Consider the following 27,373-nt stretch of genomic DNA (forward strand, 5'->3'; position numbering starts at 1 on the left):
ATTAAGAAACCTGTCAGATTAAATTCATTGACACGTATCCAATAACACTGTAACATTATGGAATAATCCTCCTCTTTAGGCTAGACTTTTACTAGCATTCACACAACGGGTTCCTTTTTATCGTTTGGGAAATTAAAACTGCATTCTTTCATTCAATAGTTGTCTTTTATAGTAAATACAATGACATCCAATAACAAAATACCGATCTCATAACAATCATTTCTTATTTCAAGTCTTTTCACATCTGTTTCACCTATAAAACCAGTCATATGAAAATCCGACATGTTCTGCTAGAGATCACTTTACTACAACAGAAATAATTTTTTTTCGAATTAAATTGAGAAGTCGACATTAACATTTAGACTTCATTGAAAATTACTATTTTCGCTTATAAAGTTGATGAAACATCAACTTTTTTAATAAGGTACGTAAATACTGCCTCATAAACACCCGATAAAAAAGTTCTTAATTCTACACTTATAGTTTATTTCAATAGAAATCATACGAATTGAAAAGTACATAATTGAAAGTTTCATTGAATTGACGTAATTTTTGAGCTGTTTTTATGTACCTGCGCTATTGAAATATACTATAAATCAATAATAATTCAATAAAGTGTAACAAACTTAAAAATGGTACAAAATTACAATCATATTCAAACATACATATATACCGAAAATTTTATAGGTGAATTTTAACAAACGATATTTTAAAAATATTTTATAAAAAAAACCACGTTGGAATTAAAAAAAAAAAAAAATTTAGAATAGAATAGTACACTTACGTGTACTTTTAATTTTAACAAATAATAATTAAAAAACAATTTTTATTTAAATAAATAATTCCCGTAAAAGATTTTTATGTTTCGATATTCTTTATACGAATTAGACTTTTTTTAGTCCATAGACAATACTGAGCCAAAACATATGAAGGCCCTGCTACGATATGTAAAGTAAGTATGTTTTTGTAAATGCGTTATCAAATATAATGTATACGAAACGCATATATTAAAAAAAAGTTATCAAAAAATTTGTTCATAAATTTTCATATAAAATATTTCAAAACATTTTTATTCATTCATAATCAATTAGTTTCTCCATTAAAATTAGTATAATTGTATAAAAGAAAAACAGCAGCACCACAGACAATTTTTTTTATAGTTAGACATTTCCTTTAAAATAATAAATCGCTACAAAATCGAAGAATACATCAATATATCAATCATAAAAAATATTGATATATTTTCGCCTATGGCCCTGATTAAACGTGAAGATTTTGTTGGTAATAATTGTAGACTCTATTGCAACGTAATAACTGGTACACGGTGAGCTTACGAAGAAGATGCCCAATTCTCCTCCTATAAACAAAATAATATATATATGAAAAATAAATGGATTGACGTTAAATAACTTAATAATGTTTAGCCAATAAAATAGGCAATATTAATGCGTTAAAAAAATTTAAGATTCCGTATTTAAAAACACGCAATTGACGCACTTATATTACGTTGTACATTGAATTAAACATTACAACGTATTTTAGATAAATGTATCAAGTTTTCAGATATTATTTTATGGGTTTGTTTTCGAATATTGTAAACCCAAAATTAAATAAAATAGAATATTATAATATTACAAAAAATATTTTTCCCATAATATTTCAATTATACGTGCAGTGCAATTTATAGCTTCAAGAAGTATCAACATTATTTACAAAATATATAAATAAATAAAAATAGTTCATTAATATTATACACATAATAGATAAATATATTTGATAGCTTCAATAATTAAGTTATTTGAATATATGTACCATACCAAATAACTCAATTATTGAAGCTATTTGACCATATGGTCATTATATATACTTTGTAATGTTGTGTTCCGGTTTAAAGGGTGAAAGAGCCAGTTTAATTACAGGCACAAGGGATATAACATCTTAGTTCCTGATATTGCTGCCTTGGCGAAGTAGGGATCCGTAATATTTCTTACACCGCCAATGTCTACGGGCTGTGGTGACCACTTACTTTCAGGTAGTTTTCAAAAATATTTCATTATGAATAAAACTTCACGTATTCTAAACTGTTTTGGTAGGCAGTTAAACTAAACTTGCTTCTAAAGTCCTAAAGCATTGAGACCTGTTTATTTGACATCAATGGTAGAGATGACGCCGGGCTCAGGGGCCTCGGAAACTGGTTTGAGGTCGTCTTCCAAGATTTTTTTGTGGGCATTTTTGTTTCTGACGCTGTGGATATAAATTTGTTGGTTATTATATATTTATTAAATATAATTTAGCTATTTACAAAGCTGAAAATTACTATTAATTTTAAAAGAATACTTTGTTTATATGCTGTATAGAGAAATAGAACCAAAGACGATTAAAAATATATTAAACTTCAAATTATATTTGATAAAAATAAAAAAATAAAATAAAAATAATAGCATCATAACAATAGCCTTATTCTCTACAGCAGTAGTAACTTCACCATAAAAATTGCTTAAAGCCATTTGTAATTCGAACATGAGAAATAGTGTAATTTATTTTACCTTTAATCTTATAATCTAGTTCAAATTATTTTAATAGGAAGGTAAAAAATTACTTGTAAAGTTATACTGGTTAAGCAAAGAGAGGTATTATATGGTATAAATTGAATAATTCGATGTCAATCTTAAATCCATTGAAAATATATATTTCTTCATATTAATATGGAGAAGGGACTCAAATAACAACACCCAAGTCAATTAATTTTAATTACATAAATGAATATCGTGAAATTTATTACTTGAATAGTTAGTAAATTTATTAATAAATTTAAGATACTTTAGTAAAACAAAATACCGAACGCTCATTGGTCGCCTCGCGTCATCGGTTGCTATTGACTAATGACCATTTGGATTAATCTCAAATTATTTAAATTGACTAGCATTTCGGAAACTAGAGCTAAAAGTTCTGACATTGAAAATACGGAGTATACACATTTCTCATGTTTAATATCACATGCATTGACAACATCCCAAGCGACCACCACCCCTTTATGATATTGAATACGTACGCTTACATCCCCTGCTATGGCGCGTATGGGAATGATGACATGGTATGGAAAATAGAAAATTTAGTTTTAAAAACTTTTGAATACCGCATAATTTTTAATTTTTTGGTTGGACTAACCCACAGATAACATTAACCCATTCTGTACTTTTAATAAGTGCATTATTTGTGCATTTTACCAAATTTTTTGTTTTTGTATTACCATAGACAATAATGTGAAAAACGGTTTTACGAAGAAGATTTTATATAAAATAAAAGAAAGTTTTGTTTTTGAAATGAGTTTGATATAACTTCCATCATAAGATTTTCGTGTCATATAAAATTTATCTCCTTATGTCGTCGAGTAAAGTCGATAATTCTTAATTAACACATTTTTTGTGCAAGAGCAAGGGCAACCGTAAACCCTGTACTCAAAACATAAAAATGATCCCAGAACAAAAACCCAATCAATCGAATTAATGAATCCCCCAGGAAAGCGTGTCAACCACTTGAATCTTATTTTAAGAAATATATTCTTTGCAATATATCTCTTAGCATTTTGTTTAAAATTCACAACAACACATCAACTACACGCTTTAGTTAATATAGTTTTATACATACCAGGACATAATCTTCTGTATTATGTATACGATGGTATTTGGTACAGGTGTCATGATCGCTACTGACACTGGTACCACTGAAAAAGCAAAATATACACATTTAAATTTATGTTATAAAGGATATACATGTTATGGACAGTATGCGATTATTTTGTAATGTTTTAGTTTATTTTTCATCTTTATATATATTTTATACAATGTAATACAAATTAAAGTAATTCTGATTCGGGAGACAAAACATTGTTCAGAAATTACAAAAATAATATTTTGGAGTTTAAACGGCCTTTAAACGACCTAGCTTGTGAAGGCTATGTGATATATTGTGGCCCTAAATATTCCATTGCTCTCGCTACTCCATAAAACACGTGTAGATAAAATATGGCAGAATTTCATCCAAAACATGATTTATTAACCCAAGTGAAGCCGACGTTCCTTTTACCGCCGAGATTGTAATGAATAAATAAAAATTACGCATGTATGACTCATTGACGTCTAACCGGATTTGAGTTCATAATCGGTTAAGAAGGTTTTTCGTCCAGACGCAGGAGAAATCATCGTAAGATGGCTTCGTATCTAGCTATCTAAGCGGGTTATCTCGGCTCAAGTTTGCTATGAAGTTGCTCTGCTCACCCGTGGTGAGGTCGGCCTCCGGCTGCGGCAGCGCGTACCGCAGCAGGAAGATGGCGATGCCGGTGTTCTGGATACCGATTTCGACAGAAATGGCGATTGCGTCTTCGTGCGACTGTCCCAGCAAGCGAGCACCCACGTAGCCCACAGCGTAGCCTAGCCATGGGATGCATATACCCGCTACTACTATCTGCAATCATAACGATTGTTGACATTTTTTTTAGATTCTGATGTGATAGAACATTACGTACAAAATCTCATCAATAATTTATTACTAACCTCCCAAGAGAACAGTTCGAAAATGTACAAATTCGTCACTATTGCGAATATAATGATGAACAAGAGAAGTGTGGTCGAAAATCCTTTGAGGATCCGGACCATGAACGCTGCCACCCTTGGCGTGAGCTTCTGCATGGCCAAGCCGATCATTAAGGGGATAATGAGGCCGGCGACGAACGTAGCTATGCGAACGTATGGCACCACGATGCTCGCATTTGCGAACACAACTTGTCCGAGAGAGAACAGCCAGGCTGGCATGAATGCTGCAAAAACATTACAAAATAAAATAAAATATAATTGTATTTTTTTTTAATCAGTCAATTCGAATATAAATAAATGAAACCTACCGAACGAAGCCAGGGTAGATATGGTGGTCATGGCCAGCGATAAATTAAGATTTCCTCCCAATATGAATGTCCATATATTCGACGCTCCGCCACCGGGCGATACGCCCGTGAAAAACATTCCTAATCGCATAGCGGGCGAGTTCGGGAATATAAGAAAACCGAGACCGAATGATATCTGCGGAAAAAATTTAAGACAACTTATAGGTCATCAAGTATTATTATTTAACTTCCTTATAAAGTATTAGGGATATAATACTATTGACAAAACACGCTTCTGACTTACGCCTTGTAGGCATTTCTACCATCCTCTCTAGAATATAGTAAACGGGGTTAAGACAATAGTCCAGTTGATTCTTATAATCTTGTCACGTGAATAAGATCATCACCAACATCTGTGATCAAGTGACCACCGGAATAGATTCATTGACTATTCAAACGACCTGAAAGTATTCAGGCGCACGAGCAACTGTTTTAAGTAGACTGCTACTGGAATTTTCCGTGAGAAAAATCCAATAACTTTTTCAATCCAGGACCTTGAAGTCTGCGGCCTTATATACTAGGTAATAAATCAACAAGAGTCAAAGGTTTGAATATATTCTACCCAACAAATAAATAAAGTTTACTTAACAGTAATAAAGGAGTTGAATAAGTAAAGGGTAAAAAAATCTTACCAGAGGCATGAAGATGAACTGTCCAAACATACCGATGGCTGGACCGATGGGTCTCTTCAGCACGCCCTTAACAGTGGGCCAGTGCATCGCACATCCAAAGTTAATGAAGATCAATGAAACCTGAAAAAAATGTCCATTGCTTCGATAAGTTTTTTATTACTTAAAACTAACTTTGTTTTTACACAAATTTATATGAGTATGTAGCAGGCTGTACTTAAGTAATGGCTTAGTATTTTATACTCGTGGATAACACAGAGAGATGAGTTAGTGTTTTACTTACAAATCAGAAATAAATAAATGTATGGCTTACTTAGCAATTAAGCCGCAATACAACAATATAAATTATTCGTATTTGGTGGCAAAATTGGTGATAAATATGACTGGTGTATGACCAGCCATATTTATCCTACAAAAAACATTTAAAAATGAACTTACAAATACAGCAACACTGGTTGTGAATATTGTATCTATAATACGCTGTGGCCTCGTCACTGTAATTGGCAGAGTGCCATTTACGATATACTGTGCAGTACCACGATTTGCTTCGACTACTAATTCTGTTCGACCTGAAAAAAAAAGAAAATAAAAATCATAAAAATATTGTCCTATATATATTTGCTGTACTTAAAATAATATAGTTTTGTAGGTTTTATTTTTTACTTTAAATCCACAAAGCCACAAGTTTAAAATTATAAAAATCATATTACGAAGTCTTTAGAAAAGAGAAAGGGATTAATCTTAGGTAGAACCAACATTACGATCAGGGTTTAAATTAAATTATATCTTATAAAATGATTGTAACGATGATGTCCTTAAAACTTTCGGACACGGCTAATCAAGGCCCAATACCCAAATGCGCGGGACATATTATGTAGTGTATTTATTTTGCCTTTTTCTTTTTCTCCATTCCTAAAATCCGATAGGGAAATCGAACACGACTGGGAAGAGTTCAAGCGCAGAACGAACTACTTTAATTACTTTCCGAGACACGTGAGTATAATTCCTGCAGACTATCTATCTTTTTTTGGAATTGTAAAAACAGACTTTGAAACTGCCGGCCACGTTTCAAGCAAACCCATTAAATAATTACCCGGGCTTGATCCCAAAAACCTTTGCACCTGCACTATTACAAGATATTCGCTAAACCAACGAGACGGCGATGAAAGTGATTGTGAGTCTACTTGGGTAACGTACTTGTTGTGTGTGAAAGGACAGACATCCAGATCAATGAACCCAGATGCAGTAATGAATTCGCATTTTCATAGAAATGTTATAAATTTCTATATACAAAGTAAATAACATGGTAGCGTTTTTTTTTTCATGTATGATATATATATGTATATAATTATTTATTTATTTGGGAAACAAACAATTATAATTACACTTAATAGTAAAAAAACAAATATAAGAAAAACATAAATGAATCAAGTTTCCACTTAAAATTAATACAAACAAATGACAACTTACATTAAAAATAAAAACAAAAACAGAAAGTATAAAAAGCAAGTGAAACAGTTACAGTTTAGTAATATGATGTAAACTAAATTTAAATTCACTAATTTTCGAGTTAAATATATCTAATTCTTTACAATGTATGTTATAATTTTTACACGAACTTAACAAGAACATATTCTTTGAATAGTCACATTTACAAAGGGGTACAAAAAATAAAGTTTGGATCTCGCGTTAAGGCGGGGACATTTAAAAAGTACATTATTAAGAAGACTCTTAGAATCAACAATGTTATGGACAATTTTATATTAAAAAATTTGGTCTCTTATATTTCTACGCACGTTTAACGGGACGATACCATAGACATCACTATTTTCAGTATTATCGGAAGAGCCACCTCTAAATTGCAAATGTTTCAAAAATTTTGACTGAATTTTTTCTATTTTATTTATATACGTTTTATAATAAGGATTCCAAACTGTAGAGCAATATTCCAAGATAGACCTAACAAAAGCATTAAAAAGTAGAATAAAGGTAAAGCTATTTTTAAATTCCTTAGTCAACGTTAGAATAAATCCTAGCATTTGATACGCTTTAGCTGTTATATAATTAATATGATAAGTAAAGTCAGAAACTCTGACCAGACCGGTATTCTGCAATTTATAGTCAAATAATATTGGCCTCAGTCTCCTTGTGAATGTTAGAATGCTACATCTTTTTATATTTAAGCGTAAAAGGTTTTTATCACATTAATTATCCAAATTATTGATCAGATCAGTTTGAAGTAATAAACAATCTTGAGGCGACTTTATTATTTTGAAAATTTTCATGTCATCCGCATAAAGTAATATGTTACAATTATGAATATATCGAATAATGTCATTGATAAAAATATTAAATAATAATGGCCCGAGATGAGATCCTTGAGGAACACCAGAGGTAACGGGCACAAACGATGAACAAAAACCTTTGTTAGAAACAGCTTGACTACGATCCCTCAAATAAGATTCGAGCCAACGAAGCAAGTCACCGTGAATACCAACGGCAGTGAGTTTTTTGACCAACAGAGAATGAGAGATCTTATCAAAGGCTTTCGAATAGTCAGTGTATACAACATCCACCTGACCACCATTGTCCATCACTGTAGCAAGTTGATGAGTAAACTCACAAAGATTCGTTTCAGTAGATCTACCATTGATGAATCCGTGTTGCTGGTCGATGATAAGCGGCCTTAGAACGAAATATAACTGATCATATATAATTTTTTAAATAATTTAGCTACAGTATTTAGTTTAGATATAGGTCGATAATTTTAAATGTAATGCTTATCACCGGTCTTATAAATTGGTACAACAAATGATTGTTTCCATGCTTTTATGAAATTTTAGTTTTTCATTAGTTATAATTATTAAAGCCCTAGTATACCAGGGAGGATACCTTAGACCATAACATTTTTTGGTAGGAACGTACTTTTTAATAATAACGCTAATTACTTGGTAGAAATTACTTAGTGCTGCTTCTATGTCATTCATATCTATAACTTCAGACCAATCAATCTGAGAAAACTCTAAATTTATGGCATCATAATCAGCAGCACAAAAGATAGACACGGTCTGAATAGGAGGGCGCAGTGTAAGGGTGGCTGATGTGCGAGTATTTGTAAGTAAAGCAGGGTGATGACAGTCCTCACTTATCAACGGTTCTTTACAGTGACTGACGTTACAGTCAACATCACTGATAACCAAATCAAGAAATCTATCATTAATATTGGGAACAACATTAAATTGATTAAAATTTGTAAATTGTAGAAAACTATATAATAACTGAACACAAGTATCATTAGTATTTGCATTTAAAATATTATTAGAACAAGGATCAGAATAGCTCCACGTAGCGGCACTAATGTTAAAATCACCTAATATCAAAAAGTGATCATGAGGTTTATTCACATAAGAATTTGAAACAGATTCAAAAAAGTTATCAAGGCTATCCGACTGATATCGGCAATGAGGAAAATAGCAACAAAAGAGTTGTAGCACACTGGAAGTAGGCCGTTTGTTTATCTGCAAAGTAACCTGTATCACATCTGCCACAACACCAGGGAATGCAATAGGCTTAGATTCGATGACTATGAAACCACGTCTAACTGCTACAAGCACACCTCCACCCATCCGATCCCCTCTCAATGCATAATCACGGTCACATCTGTATACATTGGAACGATTATCGAATAGTTCAGCATCAAAGATTCCAGGAGCCAACCATGTTTCACTTAAACTAATAAGATCATAATCATTATTCAATAAGCTCCTGAACCTCGGACATTTTGGTAATAAATAGAAAGGTTATTCGAACACATTATATAAGGAAGTTTTTAAAATACACATATTAATGTCATTAAGTAGGAGTGGCAATTCCGACAACACTTACAGTAGACAATATGATATAAAAATAATAAATAAATATCCCAGACGTGCAAAAAATGTAATTTATAACATGAATAACAAAAACAATAATTAAAATTATACTCATACATATTAGAAAAAATAAAATAACTATAACAATACGAATAAAAAAAAAACATATTAAACAATCTCTGATAGCAAACCTTTTGTCAAATAAAATAATCTCAATTGAGATCATTCCTACTTTATTTTGTTTAAATCAGAGACGCTAGAAATATGTATAATGGGACTTGTATCTGATCGACGTACCATAATAGCACAATTCTTAACCCATGTTTGTATATAGATATTTGTTCTCCTTCGCTTTCACAAAGAAACTTATTATCACTAGTCAAGTGATCATTAAAAAATATTTGCGCTTTATTGTCATTAAAGCCAAGATCTTTAGCGCCTAATTTAAATTTCCTCGCTTTACTTAAGAAATCGTCTTTTTTATAGTGACCGACCAATCAAAATCAATATAGAAGTCACTTGAAATTTAAAATAGATTAACCGGTCTTGCAATGTTAAATTCCAGAAATGACCTCACATAAACCACTTAGCATACACTTTTGACATTAGTTAAGCACTGTCAAAGTTGATAGAAAATACACAGTTAAGGATTAATTCTAAATCTGTTTTAAATTTTTTGTAGAGACCATACATAACACAATTTCACCTTTAGTATAAAATGTTTGGTCCAAAATAGTCACAAACGATAGATGATAGCTATTGACTCAAAACTTTATAAAATAACACTGTTTCACTTTACTAAATTAAGTTTTACTATTTTTATTTTAAATACGGAGTCACTATAATAGTAATTAACAATATATGCATCTCTTTTTAGCAACAATGCTTTTATATTTAAGAAAATCTCTATCGCTCTGTGAGGAACACATTGTATAAAATCTGATGCTAAATTCGAAGTTATTTCATAAGAATATCGCTTGTTTAAAATGTAAATTTAATTGTATATAAATATTTAATCCACATCAAAGGTCATATGGGTAAACGATAATAACCGATAAACGAATGCAAAGTATAATAATCAAGGAATTAATGTTTATCGAATTTTATGAATATCATTTAAAAATAAATGAATATCAGCCCGATTACATTTAGTAATTATAAAATTATACAACAATATATAATAACAAGAATATTAAACTATATATATATAGCTATATATACTAGCAGTGAGTTTATATATATAAACTCACTGCTTGTTTACCTACGGTCGGCACCTGCGTTAAAATTGTATACATATCCGTTTTTATTAAACTAACAATCTCTACAGGCTTTTGTTTTGTATCATGTTTGTAGTAGAGCTGGCCCTACTGGCCTTTACAGCGTCACCGGAAGATGGGGCGAGTGCTAGACTCAGCCGTTTGAAGTTTGAGCCCTTTCGAGCTCGCGAGTGACGTTCGTCCTGAGGGTGTCTCGTATGAGATCGCACCTCGGCTCAGACCGTAGTCGTTGGGGAAAAATCTTCACAGGTGTATTTGCTGTACCTTTGGTGTATTTATTTTTTGGGTCGACATGATTTTATTTCAAGGCTCTCAATTGAACTTTCTCGATCAAAATTTTAATGCCTTAAATTCTTTATACCGTTATATTTTTGTTTGTGTATTTTTGGTGTTGTTTGCCAGTTGTGTTTACGGTTTACTTCTTTGCCTAAAGTTACATAGCTTATAACATTCATCAATAACACTATCTCTCTATACTATCAAAGACTTATCTAATGCAAAAAATGAAACAGGTATGCAAGAGGTATCTGAATGTAGACTTGAATTAAATTAATTGAATGGGTTTTATTAATTGCAGGACTCGCAGGGCTGCAAACCATACGATTTATTTAATTTAATAAAGTTATGGATTATTTCGCATTATCGTCTATTTTTGACTTTGACTTGACTTAGCTGGGGGGCCCTTGAACCCACGGGGCCCTGGGCTGAAGTCCAAAAAGCTATATGGTGGATCCGGCCCTGATCACAGTTAAGTAGTATGAACTATTCCAATTTCAATTTGACGAGTCAGCTCGCATTGTGACGGTAACTGAAGTCTTTACGAAATACATTGTGTATTCCGTGACAAACAGTAAAAGTTAATGTTATTAATAAAATAAACGCTCACGGTTCATTTCGTATTAAAAATGAATTAATAAGTCTACTTACCAAGAAAATGTCCATCTACCCTCAATCTGCCTTCAAAACTACCCTTATTAACATCTAAATCTGTGAGGAGATACGTCGAATTCCATTTTCCTGACGCTATATGTTCTTTTTCCGTAATTAGCGATAATTTATCACCTACTTGCAGATCTGATCCTGTAAAAATACAATTCATGTTATTAATAAAGCAATAAAAGCTGGATTACGATTTATTTACTTTAGTACCAATACGCTGTAAATACTTATGTTTGTGTGTTACTCACATTATGGTATTCAGATTTTTTTTTTTTTTACAAAAATGCAAAGATCTTTATTCACCAATAGAAATATGCCAAAAAATTGTTTGTTCACAATAGTTATATTTTATAACACTCAATTTCTTTAGTGTTCCATTACTTAGATAGTATGAGAATAATTGTTTTGATTAAAAGGAATAGAGGTATTCCAATAACAGGAGGGGTAAAGACAAATAAACAATTTTGACATTGAATTGACGGGATGTCATTGGTTTTTGGAGATCTTGAATAAATAATCTAAAGCATTCATTATGTATTCGTGAAAAAATTGTGTGTTGAATATCGGTCGCTTGCAACCGAGAACTTTGGAAGTAAAATAAAAACATTCTAAATAAGTACTGTTTTTGTGAATAACATAGCAAAGCAAGTCGCATGAAATATGTAAGGTTTGCTTATGTACTCCTTTGTCTATTGTAATAAATAAGGTGTATACTTTTTTCTACAATATCTGCAAAGCAAGGTACTCCGAAAGTACACTATTAAATTTGTTGGTGTTTACATATAAAAATATATAAATTGGTCCATAATTTGTACAGAGTGATTTTCGATATTGATGATAAAATCAACTAAGTATATTTATGGAAGCTGGGCTATTATCAACAATAAAATATTCAAAAATAATAATGAAAAATAAACTATTCGTTCGAAAAAAATAATACTCTACATTGTAATACCACGGCTAGGTTACTTATTTACATAACATATATACAATAGTATTATTAACAACAACTAGAACTTGTTTCTAAAATTTGAATCATGTGTTTCCTCTGTTTATAAATGTTCAATGAATATTAATTTCATTTATTAACAAATAATAATGATTAAATTTAAGAATGTTTGCATGTTATATATCATTAAATGTATATCGTGTTGTTGCGTAAATAAGTAAATATACAATTAGTTAAAAAAACAGAAGATTATTTTTTTGTTTATTAAATTTTTTGGCTAAAGTTTTGATTAAGAAAAAATGTATTTTATTTTATGGCTAATTAAAGTATACTTCCTTACCTGTGACAGTAACGTTGACGTAATAATATTCGCCCATGTGAATCTCCACCGTTTCCGACAGGAATTTGGCGAGGTAGTTCGGTGCTGCTTGGCACAGCACCCACATAGGACAAATTGCCACTATGTATAAAATTATTAGATGTAGTGGCCATATTGGACACATCCTGGATGCATACACTAAAACAAAGAAGATATGTATCAATATATATGTATATACTTTATACCATACGGCTAAAAAAAATTACGAAGACAATATTCTTAACATCCACGATAATATTGAGACGGTTTTTGGGTTTGGACTACTTGTGGGTTTTTTTTATACAATTATGATATATGAATAATATACCCTGGAAGCGATATCTTTGCGTTGAGACATAAGTTAATTAGTTTGAACTAATCCGGATCCACTATTAACTTCGACGTGTTAACTCGAGTGAAAACCGAAGGCGAACGTCAAATAATCCTTAAATAATAACTTAGTGTAACATAAGAATAAATCATTCAGTTATGTCATGTTTGTAAGCATTGATGGAATACTTTACTTTTACGCGTATAAAATACCGACAAAATTAACTCACTTTTGTTTAATATATTTATTATTCCTAATTAATAAAAACTAATATCACAATATTTACTAAACTAAAACACTTTGTACATTATATGTACAGCTAAGCTAATATTATGTCTGGCTGGACTCGAAGCCAGACTTAAAGAGAACTTATAAATTTTTTATTTTATTAATACCATATATATATTTATAAATTAGGGTTTAATTAAATTATTTTGACGATCATTGTATCTTTATGTCAATCGGATAAGGTTTAAAATTGATAAGCAATTTCGCTTTGTTTTCGAACCGATCGTGGACGATGTCACGTAGAGATAAACGACGATAACAATGTATTTAGTTAATTTATCACTAATTTATCTTTAAGCTATTATCTAATAATATAGGAGTTACAATCTGTAAGGATTCTGTGGTTTTACTAAAAAAATACCTGTTTCATTTTTTTCTTATTTATTTTATATGTAAAAATAACAGTCAATGAATGTTCCACTGTTGGAGAAGGGCGTCGTCACCTCTCGAGAAGAAGGTTTGGAACTTTTTCCATGAAATTGCTACGTGTTGTGGGTTAGTGTATACACACGTGTCGTAATTTCAACTGACACGTGCATTTCCTCACGATGTTCTCCTTTATCGCCGAGCACGAGAACGACTATATAATTCTTCATAACCATAAATTAACTACATGACAACTAAATGGTGCTGGGTCGGGTTTGAATATATTTCGCTAACATTTTTTCTTTGAAAAAACACATCGGTTCTAGATACAATTGCAATTCATAAAAGCTCTTAAAAAGTGTGTCCTTCGTGCGGTTTACTCGACTGTTATCAGAATATTTAAATGCTTGACCTTGATGCGAATCCTAATGACGTTCCACTTAATTTTTCTACTGAGTGCTACATAAAAGGTTTTATATGTTAAGGATTTATATATAAAAGTTAAGAATAATTATAAGGTCCGTTAGTTTATACTAGATGTAACTTACTAGATTGTAAGATAAGATAAGATCGAAAAATAATAAAAACAATATCCTAACCGAAAGTATCGGATATATTTATAAGTTTTATTATAAATTAGTCGCCTGCGATTTCGCTTGCATTTTAGGGGATTAGTTATAAAGATGTAGTCTATGTCCTTTCCTTTAGCTCAAGCTTGCTTTATAACAAATTTCATCAAATTCGGTTCTGTTGTTTTAACGGTGAAAGGCCAACAGACATAAAGACAGAATTACTTTCGCATTTATAATATTAGTACAGATTAAATGCTCCGATCACAATTTTCTTACAATTTACAATCTGTCTCAGAACGATTAGAAACTATCAGACCCTACAGTGCAATGAACATATACAAACTTTAAAATATATTGTTGGAATAAACATCTTAGCCGAGCGACATCTGCGTCATGTCAAACAACTTTAAAAAAAAAAAAGGCGGGAGTTGTTTTTTGGCGGCAGACAGATTGGATCGCAATTATCATATTGACTGTGTAGTGTTGAGGTTATTTCTCTTGTAGATTAAATGTATTTTTTTCTTTTGTGTTAGATTGATTATTATTGTAAATTAAAGGTCATTGTTGTAAAGGTTAGCCTATTTGTTTATTTTTTTCATTCAGTACTTCCTATTTCTGGTTCTAAAAATATACATTTATTTAAATATGATAAATATTTAAATAAATCTATATTTAAGTTGCATTTTTATAAGATAATAAAACATACAGAAACATATGTAGGTGTTGTTATCGTTACGGAATAACAAATATTGTAATACTATGCAAAGGTGAACTACTTGTTATAAATTATTTAAATAACGTTATAATTTAAATAACGCAATAGATTTTGTGTATATAATTTTAAGATAGTATGCCTTTATTATCTGCACAATAGATTGAATTGTTGAACACAGTTTTCCGGTTATAAAACCTGTCCCCTAAAGACGCATTTTGTCAGGAGCAAACTTCAATGGAATCTTGTTATAATAATAAGAACAATTTCTTTGGATTCATTCGATTTATTTATTTAAAAGTAGACTGGCAAGTTGCCACCTAATGGTAACTTGACACCACCGCTCAAAGAAGAAGGCACTGTAAAACATTTTATCTATCCACTAAATAGTCAATGCGTCACCAACTTGAGAACCAAGAAAGTATTGTGCCTACTGTTACTAATATACTGTTACAAGGGACCACAGCAGTTTCTCGAGCAAAAAAAGCTCTGCCGAACAACATTAATATACATATATTACGACCTACTGGGAAGAACTACATGGAAAGCCAGTCTACGATTATTGACGTCACGACTTAATTGATAACTAAGTACGTGGTAACTCTGACTGTTATTTCGCCTTGTCTTCATGACTTGGTATGACGGTAAAGGTTATTTTCAATTACCATCGATAAATTAAGGACGGCCAACATATATAACAATTCGTATTTTTCTCGGGCAAAAATATTAACAATTCCTTGTATGTATATGAGCCTTGGGGACTATGTTATATACCTTGCGCCTGTAGTGACATTGGCTCACTCACCCAGAAAAACAATAATACTAAATATTGCTGTTTGGCATGTTTGTGGTACCTACACGTACAGTCAAGTCAAATAAACAAGGGGTATTTACGAGGATACTACCTGAGTTATCTATGACGTATAGGAAAACACGTATAGATAATAGATAGATAATATCTTTTGCAATATAATGTTATCTCACTAAATTGGGTCATTTATCTAAATGTTGTCTTTTAACGTGGGTACTCGTTATCTTGTTAGGAATATAGTCAATACGATAACTCATCTTCGTTTAATATCCTTTTGACATGTACATAGCGTATTTTTTTTACAATAAATTAAAATACCCTTCTTGGTGGTAGGGCTATGTGCAAGCCCGTCTGGGTAGGTACCACCCACTCATCTGATATTCTACCGCCAAACAGCAGCACTCAGTATTGTTGTGTTCCGGTTTGAAGGGTGTAACTACAGGCACAAGCCTGTAGTTACACTGGCTCACTCACCCCTGGACGTAACATCTTAGTTCCTGATGTTGGTGGCGCATTGGTGATGTAAGGAATGGTTGATGTTTCTTGTGACGCCACGCCACGACGTGGGCGGTGGTGACCATTTACCATCAGGTGGCCCATTTGCTCGTAAATTTGTACTATTATTAATAATAAGTAGTCTTCACTATCATAAATAAATAATTCTATATAATAATAAAGGTTTATGCTTGAAGGATTTATGACTATTAGCGATCATGTAGGTATACCATCAGGTGACCCAACAATTGCTTATTTGCCTATCTTAAAATAAATTCTACAATATGAGCTTCAGCTATGGTCCATGACTTGGACATCATCGGCCAGATTGGCCCCACCCCCACTTGCAACGCTTGGGTTTACTGCATCCACTACACCCTGGATTAAGAAGGCCCTTGGGTGCCGTGAGCTTAAATCAGTCATTAATGACTGTTTAATTATGTATCAAAATAATATTATACTTTTTTTTAACTTAAAAGGTTATCTATTCTATTATTAATATGTATGCAGGGGATAATATCTGGAACTAATGATATAATTCTAAAAATGTTTTCACTGGTAGAAAGCTATATCGTTCCTGAGTGCTATAGAGTATAAATTATATTTATAGCATATTATTTACTTTATTAATAAACTAAAAGCGTGCGATGCCGGATGGGTCGCATATTATATTATACACAATAACTTGGAAAAGTAGAAAATCTCGAACATGTGTTACAATCTAATCGTTTAAAGTAATAAAATATGAGTAAACGTAAAAAAATACCAATATATTTATTTATTAGTAATAGTGATTAAGCTTCTAAAGTAAAGTGGTGTTCTGTTTAAGGCTTCCTATCCGTCATATATTGAGTAAAAATGTAAATTAAGCTACAGCTTGCAAATAAAACCTTCACGAATACATAGTAATACATTTTGAATAATCGTAACTTTGCTGTGTTGTCCGTATTTTTAGTAGTTCATATAGCCACGTGTTTATGTTTTAAGCCAGCATCACAATCGAACTTCCGGGATTCCAATTTTAAATGCCATCTTCATTTTTTATTTGCATTTTTTAATTCTTGTATGCCAGTCTTATTCACTCCAGGAAGTGATATTGATCTTAGGAATCTGAATTTGTAGGCTGATTTGTACCTATTCAGCCTGCCCTGGCCATACGACAATTAAAACTAAATGTTGTTGGAATATTAGAGCCTTAATGATAAAGTCATTAAGGCTCTAATATTCCAACACACTAGCCACTAATTTAACTGGCCCTAATCGCCCTTTAATCGAAATTATTTGTAAGCTATTCGTATTATTCGTTATCATGAACTCGAGAACAATAGACACTTGTTTGTTAACAGGACATCGTCTGTCATTGTCAGGCTCGCTTTAAGATTATTATTGCCTCTAGTTATTGAATGAATGCGAATTCCTGATAGGCAGTTATTGTTTAAGATTATCAAAGCTATTTATATAAGTATAACCTTACCATGCGGATGCTGCTGTAATGTCTTAACGTTTATATCATAATTTTAGCCAATCTCATTTTTTGAAGACCCTTTGTTCTAAATATTGCTGTCTATGTGTTTGTATCTTAATAATAAAACTATATCACTGACGGATTGACAGCGTAAGCAGCGAGTGGGTCTGGAAGCATACAATTTTGCAAAGAAGCTACTTATGTAGGATAAGCAAACATTGTAAAAATAATTTTGAAAAATGATCTCGTAAGTTGGCTTATGAACGACCAATATTGTATGAGACTTGGTTATTTTTAAAGTATGAAATATATTAAAAATGTATTAGGTTTCGGTATTGCGGATCCGGATCTAAACACATTGTTTATATTTTTAGTAAGAATATTAATTGACATGGCTTTAATTCCAATACATAGTATAACATCACACAAACAAGTGGATTAAATATTTTATTCTGAAATTTCAATTGTATTGACTCTCGGACCGCGCCTGGCACATCTATCATATCGCACATATTAATCAAATAATTAAATTATTACACCAAAGATACAGACAAGTGACTATACCCAATGAGCGCCAAATGCATATATGCCAGTTAAAAAAAAAAAAAAACAATATAAAATAAGAATTTATGTTGATCGTTTATGTCAATGATAAAGTAATTATTAACCTTGAAATTGTCATTGATATTAACATTACTTTGCACGCATAGACCGTACGAAAATTGTATACTTGTGAAACGAAGAGTTTCTTAAATTTAATATTAATTCTCAATAATTACTTGAGTGAAACACCAATTACCACTGCAACGGAATTAGTCATCGCTTTAAATGTTCTAAATAAAGAGACTTCGCAATTTGCACATAGGCATTAGATATCGTGCAGTGTAATTTTCGATATCATAGTACACTTCAAATATCGTCTTCCTAACTGAAGTTTAACACGAAATAGTAAAAAATATACCAATATGTATGTATTGTATGTACACGATGGCTATGCCCTTATTTTTAAGCCCTTCCAAAGAGTGAGAAATTTGAATTTAATAATGTTAAAATCAGGATCATTTGTACTTTATAAATTGGATTGTAAAAACTGCAAATAAAATAACCGGTTTAATTATAAGTCTAACAGGCCACAAGATTATTTTATATATTTAATGATGCGCTTGTTCTTAACTGTATCTTGGAATGTGTAGCATTTCTTTACGTGTTGTCAATCAGTTTTAAATTTTTCAATTTCAGTTCAAATTTATAAGACGGGTAATGATTTTAAATGTCGTAAAAAGTTGGATACAAGATGAACGATTTGATACACACAAACACGACATGTTAAAAGCTTACAAAAATAAGGGGTTTTGTCTAAATCTGATGATGATTCACGACAAGATCGAGCTAGGATATTTTTAATTTTAGGTTCTTTTTTTTTTTTATTGTTATACATACATACAACAATTTTTTTCACAAAGTAATAAGCAAAAACGCTTTTCACCCTCTCAACCCCCTAGCGTTCACCCCAGAGGGTTGAAAATTTTAATTTGTTATTATTTTAACGTCCCTAACCACATATCAAAAAATCATAATGATACTAATTACTTGACCTTCACGGGCTTTATTGACTGGCCTATAAACCAAGAATGTAATTGAATCGAAAATTCTTTACTACTTTTAATTATTTCCGTTTGCTTTTATTATGAAACCCTGATGATGAAGTAAGTACCTATTTTTCTATATTTATTTTCTATGTTCGAAATTCAATAGTGCGAATGAAACCGATACAGTATAATTATATAATTTTTACGTTATATGGCCGCTACGCTGGTCATTAAATATATGCCTATGTAGATTTACTGTATTCTTTCATTTTCAAACCTAGCTGTACTAAATGTATGCTGTATAGATAACATAAAATATGTATTTATTAAAAAAAATATGTTTATTGTTATAACGAGCAGTCATCGCACCGGTATAGCAAGTACCTACTACTTTATAAAGGTTTCAATTTAAGTGTTATAATTATAAAGAACTGATAAACTTTATAACTTATGAGGTTTCTCCGCCACCTCAAAAAAGGGGTAAGAATATGTTTTTCGCAATAACTGGGTAATTACTTTCCGTCATGATACCAAAATTTGGACTATAAACATTTTAATTTTTATACGCTCTACAATTTAGGTTATATGAATTATCCACATACGGTTAGGCGTTATTGAGATATCGAACGAGAAAGTGATGCCGTATCGGTTTACATGTACTGGACTAAATAATGAGTTTATTTGGTGGGAGGGCTGTTTGCAAGGCCGCCTTGGGCGGTACTCACTCATCATATATTCTACTGTCAAGCAGCAATTCTCAGGATTTTTGTGTTTCGGTTTAAATAATGAGTAAGTCAGTGTAACTACAGACACAAGAGACATCACTCAGTTTCCAAGGCTGGCGGCACATCGGCGATGTAAGGAAATGTTAAATTTCTTACGGAGCCATTGTTTATAGGCAGTTATGAGTGATGACCACCAATGATGAGGTGGCACGTTTTATTGTATATAACGCTTTAAAAAAAACTTCTGATCTATATTAATAACATTAATATGCCATGTAATGATTTGGACATTTTGTCACACGAATACATAATAAACAAATATAAATAATATATTTAAATTTATTTATATAAAATGTAAAAACTAATTTAAATAATGGATCGATAAAATTCATTATCAAATGTATATAGTAGAGTATGTTTTTGTGCTATTCTTACATATAAAACGACTACTTAAGTGCTCTTTTGAAATAATATTTTATTTACAAGTAGGTATAATGCGGTTAATATAAAATTCTATCTTTTATCACTGTCCCTATATAATATAAATAACCCTTTCCCAGTCCCGTATATGTCACTCCAATTATTGACTGTAATAAGTAATCAATTATTATTTTCTACACACACAACGAAAAATAGTTGCTAGCATTGAAAAAAATAAATATTAATCCAACTATAAGATTACGATGTTTAATCTATATTATGTCAAGGATTATCAACTCGTGGCTCTACTAGTTAGTTGTAGTATTCCATTGAGGTTTACAAGACTGCAACTAAATTACCTTGACCATTCTATAGCGTTACATATATGTATGAATCGCTTTGCATAGCATGAATCCGATTTATATATATCATCAATCATCCTATCTACTGGAAACTTTTAGCATGTGTGAGATTTATGAGGAAAAAATGGAAGATTCTGTTCATATTTTAAGGCTTTCTACTCGTTTGGATGTAATTAAACACAAATAGAAACTCATTAGTGGTTGCTCGGTTTTAAGCCCACAATCTTCTAACAATGGGTCACATCGGCTAAATATGCTAAACATTTTTGCAGATAATTTACCAAACATCAACCAATCAATTGTTGTGATTCAATTTGAATGCTTAATGACCTCGTGATATTACAGAAACAAGGAGTAAAGATTAAGTTATTTAAAGGCGCCCCAAACCATGGAATCTAAGATATTTATAGTAGCGGCACGCTATGATGGCCGTTTTGACGTTTGCCCGCTCATGAAGTTTCGTATTTAATAAATAATTACATCAAAGGAGCAAATTGTTGTTCTTTATTGTCAATAGTGACGTGCAGGTAGTCATAAAATTTATCGAATGTGATTTCTAAACTACAAATATTAGGGTACCGCGAAGATAACTTTTTTATTTATTTTTTTGCGTAAACGTGTACGTCACACTCTCACACTCGACCTCGTAGTCGGTGTTATATTTGTGTTGACAGTAAATATTTTATCTATTTTATAAATTATTTAAATTATTTTATTTTATTTATATATGTTTATTGTAGAAAATGATAATAGAAATAATATTAGTATTCAGAACAGGCAACAGAACGTTTTTATAATTCATTCTAATTCCAATTTTTGATTTAAATTGATTTCGTTCGAATATATTACTTAAACTTATTTTATATTTTTTTTATTAAACCTTTTTAATCAGATACTACTTGCAACAAAAACTTGAATTAAATTACTTGCAAAAAACAAAGATTTGAATATATTATATCGATAATAAATTTACATTTCACATCACTTTTTTAATGTGTCAAAACGGCCATCGTATCTTGCCGCTAGAATAGTAAATAAAATCTACTTCTTTCAAAGCCAATGGCTATGGACGATTCTCCCGCAAGTAAATTATTTGCGAGAATCTTCATAAGATAATTAAAAAAAACAAATAGTCTAAGAGCTTTTATTGCAAGAGATTAATTAATCGGGACTGTCCGCAAACCATAAAAGATGCCCGGCACTGAACTCCAACCTATCATTGTTGATAGCAATTAATGACTTTCCTGCCATTTGATAAGGATTGTTAATTAAGCAACTATATTCAAATTGTTATAAATTATTATTAAATATCTTATTTATTACAAAATGCGGTATAAAAGGTCTTTGGTTCTTTTTCAGATTGATTCACTTCCACCTTTATCCAGCCATATGTCAGAAAGATATGCAAATATAATATTAAGACAAAATTATATAAGAAAAAATATTCCTTTTTCAAATTCTTGACAATAGACTACTGCTGCCCCTAGTTGATATTTTTTTAATCGTCAACGGAAACAGGCTAATTACATTCGATCATAAAATATTGAAATCCGACTTCAAGAAGTTACGCTATATTGATACGAACAATCGTTCAATTTACTATGATATCCGTGAATATGAAAACCAATAGCTTGCATTATTTAATCATCATTTATTTTTATCTGCGTTCTATCCACTTGGTAAGAAATGGGTTATTCATTATAATAATAACAATTGCATGTAATCAAATAATAAGATGAATACGTTTGTTAGTTTATCTAATTGATAAACAGATGCCATGTTTTATCTTTAAAACAGTTTAGGCTTATTTTTATATATTTGCAATAAATAATAGTTGGTAGGTAGGTTACAACTAGTGTACGACCGAATGCAGTCATAATCACAGGATATATTTATGCTGCCGAGACGATGTGTCATAAACTCATATGTTAGGATCTAATAGGTGAGGTTCAGTTGTTCCATAGTATATATTTATGGATCTAATCTATGAACTTAATTACATATTTATAATATTTTTGGTTAATGCAAAAATTAATACAATAACAAAATTTGAAGCCAATATTTGGCGCCGTTGTAGAATTGAAAGTGATTTGCTAGTCGATCGATAATACATCGAACAATAATAGTTTGTACTTTGAAAAATACTTTTTGGTGAAATTTTAATGATGGATTTCTTAAGTCGTTGATTGCTTTCAACGTCAAGTTTGACAACAAGTTTGACAGTTTCTGTATTTTTGTGAAAAAAACACTATTGATACAAGAATCGAAGTTTATAATCATACTTTATTTACAACTAAGAGTGGAAAGTTTCGAATTTGAGTGTTAACTTTTTTATTTTGCTACATCTATGTATAGTTATACTATTAGTTTCCTCTTGACTGAATGCATATTGCATTATAACTCATAAATATTTAATACAGCCAAAGCAAAATGTTTCCATAAGGTACCTCGGATAAGCCTGAATAAAACATTGCTTTTAAAATCCACACTGAGACGTATTGACGAGAATAAAAACGGAATATGCAATTGAGTGTGAATGTACGTGCGAAGGTGTTTATAAAGCTCTGATATTTCACTCTAATATAACTCTTATAGGGATAGTCATAAGATCTATATATTTCTACATGAGTACCATGGAAACCAGTTTTAGCTGCATCGATTATTTTTTATACAGACTCGCCGTGTAATGTACGTTCTGCGTTATCGAGTCTACTTTGAGAAAGGATCCACTAACATATTTTCCGACGACGATATTAATTGCTACAAAGCATGCGCTTTTTCTTTTCTTTTCAACCAAAAATAGGAGCCGACCCTATGAGAAAATCTTCAATTGCGACAAGCTTGTTGGTAAGTAGGTCTTAATCTAACCTAACAGTTATAATATGGTATACAATAAAATTACGTTTCCATGAGTTAACGAACAGTATCAAAATGTAACATATTATGTCAGTTGATGTTCAATATTGTTTTAAATTATTTCATGACTGCAGTGGATAAACCAATAATCTATTATGATATTATTAGTGTCCATCTAGAAATTCGACCATATACATGATATTTTCGAGAAACATTATACCTATAAACTTGTATGTTTCGTTTTTTTTTTTATTGATAACACTATAGCTCGTCAATTGACAACAGATGAGAAAATTTACTTAACAGTGTTGTCTTTGCCTATTATAATATAGATTAAAAAAAAAAACTATATATTTGTCTTTTTAGTGCGTCTAAAACGATCAATGAAAATAAATAAACATAGCTAAAATTAAATTATGATGCGGACTATACAATATTATTTCCAACAACATTAATTCGTTTAAACTATTCATTAATTCATGAATATTAAATATTCGTTCAATTATATTTTTTCAGGGAAAAATTGGCACATTTTTAGGTAATATCTATTACACATCCACATCCGTTCAACCCATCAATCGACATTAAGAAATATGAATCATACGAGGATATTTATAGATAATTTTAGTAAATGTTTTTAAATTCATAATTACAATTTTATAAACATGTTTCTATCTTCGGTCATTAATACAAATAAAAAACGCATATCATGTAGCGTATTTATAAACTTTTTTACTGTTCAGTTATCTTTATGCAATTGCTGTGCAAATGTTTTGTACATCGAATGCTGTGTAAAAAGTAAAACTATATAAATGTTTAATTGTTTAAATGCCATCCTATAAATATCTTTCAGGTGGACTAAAACCTCTTTTCTTTAGACTGGTTTGAGAAAAGAATGATTTGACGCGGCTTAAAGTAGAGTGAACTGGCAACAATCGTCACGCAAGGAAAAAGCTTTATGCTTCCCTTCTCTCTATTTTTATATCTATTATATCTCTTTCTATATTTTGTGTATAGGGTTTTAAATAATATTATTTAAGCTACATATTTTAGTATTAATATTTTTATTCATACGAAATTTTTAAAAATATTTTTATTTTTTGTCATCTAATTAATCTCAAACGTTGTTAATTTTTTTCGTTTTTAATTATGTCTATCATATAATATATAACGTCCAACCTAGTGACCCACGATGCAACTCTTTTTTCACGATGTTATGCCTAAGCATCGAACATAATTATAAACACAAATTAAGCACACGAGCATTGAGTGGTTTTTGCTCAGGTTAGAAACAGCAATCTTTGCTAAAACTACGTATCTTAATGACTACAATATCAGTTAATGTTAACGAGATCATCCAATCCAAGATATCCATACTGGTTTCGTAAGTGAAACTTCAGCAAGAAGTGAAGATCATCCTGATTATGCATCATACATAATGAAACGTTATACGAAAAAAAGTATTTATAAATTAATTAGATCGATATAAATAAATGTTAGGATAATATTATTTTAATATGCACATAAATAATACGAAGGTTTGTAAGATGATTTGTTTATTATACCAATTAAATGTATGCATATATTTTTTAAATACCTTTTTTAATTGTTTGTTTAATCTTATTCTAGATCTTCCACATTACGCAATTCGAATATTTTTCAATGGAAATTTATCCGGAAACTACATAAACCAATCATTATTTACATACCTTATTTTAAACACTTTATAATTATTTATATGTTCAGGCATAATAACATGTAACGCAATATTAAAGTAGATCACGTGATCGACTTACCCATCAAATGACGTAACAATAATAAAACAGGCTTCTAATTCAATTTAAGAGAAAGTGACAAACTCGTAAATTTAATCGTCAAACGCGAGGCGGCTATCGCGGCACCGCTTGCTTTCGTCACTGGCATAAAATAAAAAATTCGCCGTAAGTTCGCACAACCAATCCGAACGAATGCTGTCCCCCACTTAATGTATCAAGGCTACTGAGTATCATACCGCATTCCCGCTCCAAGAAATCGCGACTCGCGATTGTATCAGTTTTTTATAAAGTTTAATTTTACTTTACTACCATTTTAATAAAGTTATAATTATTAATTACATACTACATTATAATTTTTACGTTTAAATATACAAGTTTTATTTCATAACTTTTTACTTATTTATATTCAAATTAATTGTAAAATAATAAAAACTACGTATCACATTTTAAGACAATTGGGTAAATAAAAATGATTACTCCTTATAAATATTTTATGCTATGCTATACTCCTTATTACTATTTTAATTATGTATATAATTTTGTCCCTATTTATAAAAATAATCTCTTGTGGGGGTCCGGGGTTATAGCCTTGGCCCTCCTCTAAATTCGGTCTCGGTGGTTACTTAAACTCTAGCTCTGCACGCTGTTTGTAATTGATAATGATGATCAACAACGTCTTCTCTTGCTTCGGAAAGCATGAAAAGCCGTTGGCCCTGCTTGCGACTAGTTTCTGGAGTTTCTGGCCGTATCTAACTTCCATCAGATTATGAGAATTTGGGAATAATGCTTATTTGTTTTTGTAGGGTACACATTTGAACGTTAAGAACATTGTTAACATATATCTTCTGCACAATTGCTACTGTTCTCTACTTCAAATCGACCCCAACTAGTCAAAAGAACATTATCAATCACAGTAGTTCACTTCAAACCGGAACTCATAAAGTAAGCATAATATGATTAATGTTACGTCAGATATGATCACGAGTCCTTGGAATATTTTCCTAACTTTTCAATTGAAGGATATACGCAAATTGGATTATTTGACATAGGTTATTAATGTTACACCATTAATTAAAATAATTACAAAATAAAATTAAAATGGGTTTTCCTCTGACTGTATATTCCTGTTTCTAGTAACTATTTTTCCTTATATAATAAGTCTTAAATATAGTAATATCAATTAACACATAAATAACTGTGATTTTTAAATATGACTAAGGCGAAGGAGAATGCTGTATAATTTTGAAGATATCATCTGTAGTAATATTACAAATGCTGTAGTCTAACGTCTGTCTGTCTGTGGCTCATTCACGACCAAAACACTGAACGTATTTGATGGAATTTGGTATGAAGCAAACTTGAAGCCCAAGAAAGAAGACAGGCTACTTTTTGTGCCTTACACGTGTAGACGAAACCCTACAACGCAAGCGAAGCCGCGGGCGACGCGGACAACTTGTTAATTACTTTAATAACAACAATATTAAATGAATGGAAATGCACTTTTTTATGATATCGTTAAGTGGACGAGCAAATGGGCCACCTGATGGTAAATGATCACCACCGCCCATAGACAATGGCACTGTTAGAAATATTAACCATTCCTTACACCGCCAATGCGACACCAACCTTGGAAACTGAGATGT

General features: G+C 31.1%; 1 protein-coding gene across 2 annotated transcripts; it reads right to left on the minus strand.

Moving 5' to 3' along the window:
* Nucleotides 1-143: 143 nt before the first annotated feature.
* On the minus strand, nucleotides 144-25,902 carry LOC113402749 (ileal sodium/bile acid cotransporter-like). Of its 2 annotated transcripts, XM_026643059.2 has the most exons (12): nucleotides 25,752-25,902; nucleotides 12,946-13,122; nucleotides 11,645-11,797; nucleotides 6,007-6,137; nucleotides 5,572-5,691; nucleotides 4,901-5,075; nucleotides 4,554-4,816; nucleotides 4,278-4,464; nucleotides 3,649-3,724; nucleotides 3,053-3,066; nucleotides 2,138-2,244; nucleotides 144-1,357 (listed from the first exon to the last, which is right to left on the minus strand). In XM_026643059.2, exons 1-12 carry the CDS (start codon nucleotides 25,753-25,755, stop codon nucleotides 1,331-1,333), a joined length of 1,434 nt encoding a protein of 477 aa, XP_026498844.2. In that variant the 5' UTR covers nucleotides 25,756-25,902; the 3' UTR covers nucleotides 144-1,330. The 2 variants fall into 2 exon arrangements, with proteins under 2 accessions (XP_026498844.2, XP_026498845.2); XM_026643060.2 differs by lacking the exon at nucleotides 3,053-3,066.
* Between the last annotated feature and the right edge of the window lie 1,471 nt (nucleotides 25,903-27,373).

This window comes from Vanessa tameamea, chromosome 24, assembly GCF_037043105.1.
Source record: "Vanessa tameamea isolate UH-Manoa-2023 chromosome 24, ilVanTame1 primary haplotype, whole genome shotgun sequence".
Classification (NCBI taxonomy): domain Eukaryota; kingdom Metazoa; phylum Arthropoda; class Insecta; order Lepidoptera; family Nymphalidae; genus Vanessa; species Vanessa tameamea.